Source organism: Chrysochloris asiatica, unplaced genomic scaffold, assembly GCF_000296735.1.
Source record: "Chrysochloris asiatica unplaced genomic scaffold, ChrAsi1.0 scaffold00182, whole genome shotgun sequence".
Classification (NCBI taxonomy): domain Eukaryota; kingdom Metazoa; phylum Chordata; class Mammalia; order Afrosoricida; family Chrysochloridae; genus Chrysochloris; species Chrysochloris asiatica.
The window spans coordinates 1,638,881-1,641,149 of NW_006408700.1; the positions used below are offsets into that span (position 1 = coordinate 1,638,881).

The window sequence follows — 2,269 nt, forward strand, 5'->3', positions numbered from 1 at the left end:
TGGATTTAAGGATATGAGTGCTATAATATATGAATAATGAGAGTACAGCTTTTCTACAGAAGACTGGTCAAAGTATATAAAAAACTTTGATTATGTACATCATTTTGTATAGCAAAACTACATATTGAATCTTATCCTGAGAAATAATTAATAATATATACAAAGATTTGGCAACAAGTCTTGTTTACAATAGTAAAATAATTAAAATGGACACCCATAAGAATAGAAGCTTAATTAGTAAATCGAGTGTGGTACATACTTACAATGGATAATTATGCTATCATTAAAATAGTATTTTGAGAAGTGTTTATTTACATGGCAAATATTGACAATAAATTTATAAGTGGTAAAAAGCAGTCTATAAAAGAATATTCTAAATTATGTAATATTTGAAGAAAAAAGAAGTGTATCTATGTAAGTTGATCTGAGAGGTTATATAATTGTTAAGAATGTAGTTTCTAGGTTTTCATTATTTACCTGATTTATATTTTATAATTTTCTTTGTAAGTAATAATCACATAATACTTTTGTACTAAAAATAGAATTATATTTGTACTGATTTTAAAAATATTGCTACTATTGTACATGTAAACGGTTTTCATCAACTATGAATGTCATATGCACAATCTTCTTCATAGCAGCAAGTGTATATGATAATATTTTTTATATCTAGTTTTGAATGTCCTTAACTAATAAGGAAGGAACAATGCTCAACATTTCTTAGTAAATAATCTCCTGTAAATTATTGAAAATACATCTAATATGACTTTGCTGACAAGATAATTACATTTATATCATGCAATTAATCTAATATTTTACATCCTGAGAGATTTTAATTAAAACAAAACCTCTTGCTTTCTCTCTCTCTCTAGTCAATATATTTTTAGCAGTAATGTACAATCTAGTTCTCTTGAACAAAAGAAGGGGAAATTCCCAATCTGGCCAGAGTGGAGTGAAGCTGACATAAATGCAGAAAAATGGGATGCAGGAAAAGCTGCAAAGGAAAAGGACAAAACAGGCAAAAGTCCTATATTTGTAAGTATTTAGTGTGATTAAATTTGAAGTTTGCTTTTTATTTTATTATGGTGGTGGTTCTATGCCGTGGAGCCGATTCTGACTCATAGTGACCTTGTATAGGTTTTCTGAGGCTGTAAATCTTTACAGATGCAGAGAGCCTCATCTTTCTCCTGTGGAACTGCTGGTAATTTCGTACTGCTGACTTTGATTTAGCAGCCCAACTTGTAACCACAACACTACCAGAGATCCTTATAATGGAACATGGATTATTAACATGGTACTGTACTCATACTTTTCCGCAGTCCCCATTTAAAAGGAAGTTCTCTCTTTGTCACTTGGCCTTCCTCACGTACTCATGCCCCCTTGGCCTTGTATTTCCAAGACTAAACTCTGAGCTTTTGTAAATCTCATTTGGAGAGATGGGGCGAGATAGGACCAAAAAGTCTGAATGAAATGAGTGAATTAAGAGACAAAAGAGGTTAGCTAATGAATTTGCAGCAGAATTGGATATCAGACATTTAGAAAGAATGGTTTAGAGAATGAGGAACTGAATGTGACCTGTTAATCAGAGATTATAGGAAAGTGATTTTAAAAGAGATATTATTGCGAGATAAGTATTGGATCACTTGTAGGATAAAGATCTGAGTTACTCTTAGTTTACCTTTGATCATTTTATACAGGACATGTCTCTCAGATTGGAGTTATATGGGATTCTTATATTTTCAGGTTATATTATATCAGACTTTTCAGTTTACTTTAAAAAAAGATGTTTACTCAACTATTAAAAGCTTTGTTTATTGAGGTTATGGGACTCACTTGCAATTAAAATATGACCTACTTACTTGGTACAACAATTTATTTAACAAAAATATAGAACACAATAAAATATTAAGCACAAAATTGCTAGGACAGCTAGATTGAACTCTGATATCTTCATTTGCATAGAGTATTTTGAAATGGTACATATTAGCATTTAAATTTTGTTCACAAAAATAGAGAAACAAATGCAAATATTTCATATCAGTGATTTTTTCACAAAAGATATTCCATAAATATAATCAGTTTCTAACTTCGTTAGCACTTGAACAATATTAAAACTGGTAACGTGTGAGGAAATTCTTTCTTAGTTCCATACCTAAGGAGATTAATGGAATCTTTATATGCAAAAGACTTTTGAACTCTGTGGGTTCAAAGTTCAAATGTAAATGACCATCTCTTCATTATTTATTTATTTTTTACCTACAATTCAATC

At 30.2% G+C, this 2,269-nt stretch overlaps 1 protein-coding gene across 1 annotated transcript in view; it reads left to right on the forward strand.

The window, feature by feature from the left end:
* The window catches only part of ADGB (androglobin), a 330,382-nt gene that overhangs the window by 46,699 nt on the left and 281,414 nt on the right, over nt 1-2,269 (forward strand). The window contains 1 exon segment of the mRNA XM_006872054.1: nt 873-1,035. Within this exon segment, the coding sequence (XP_006872116.1) occupies nt 873-1,035 (163 nt within the window).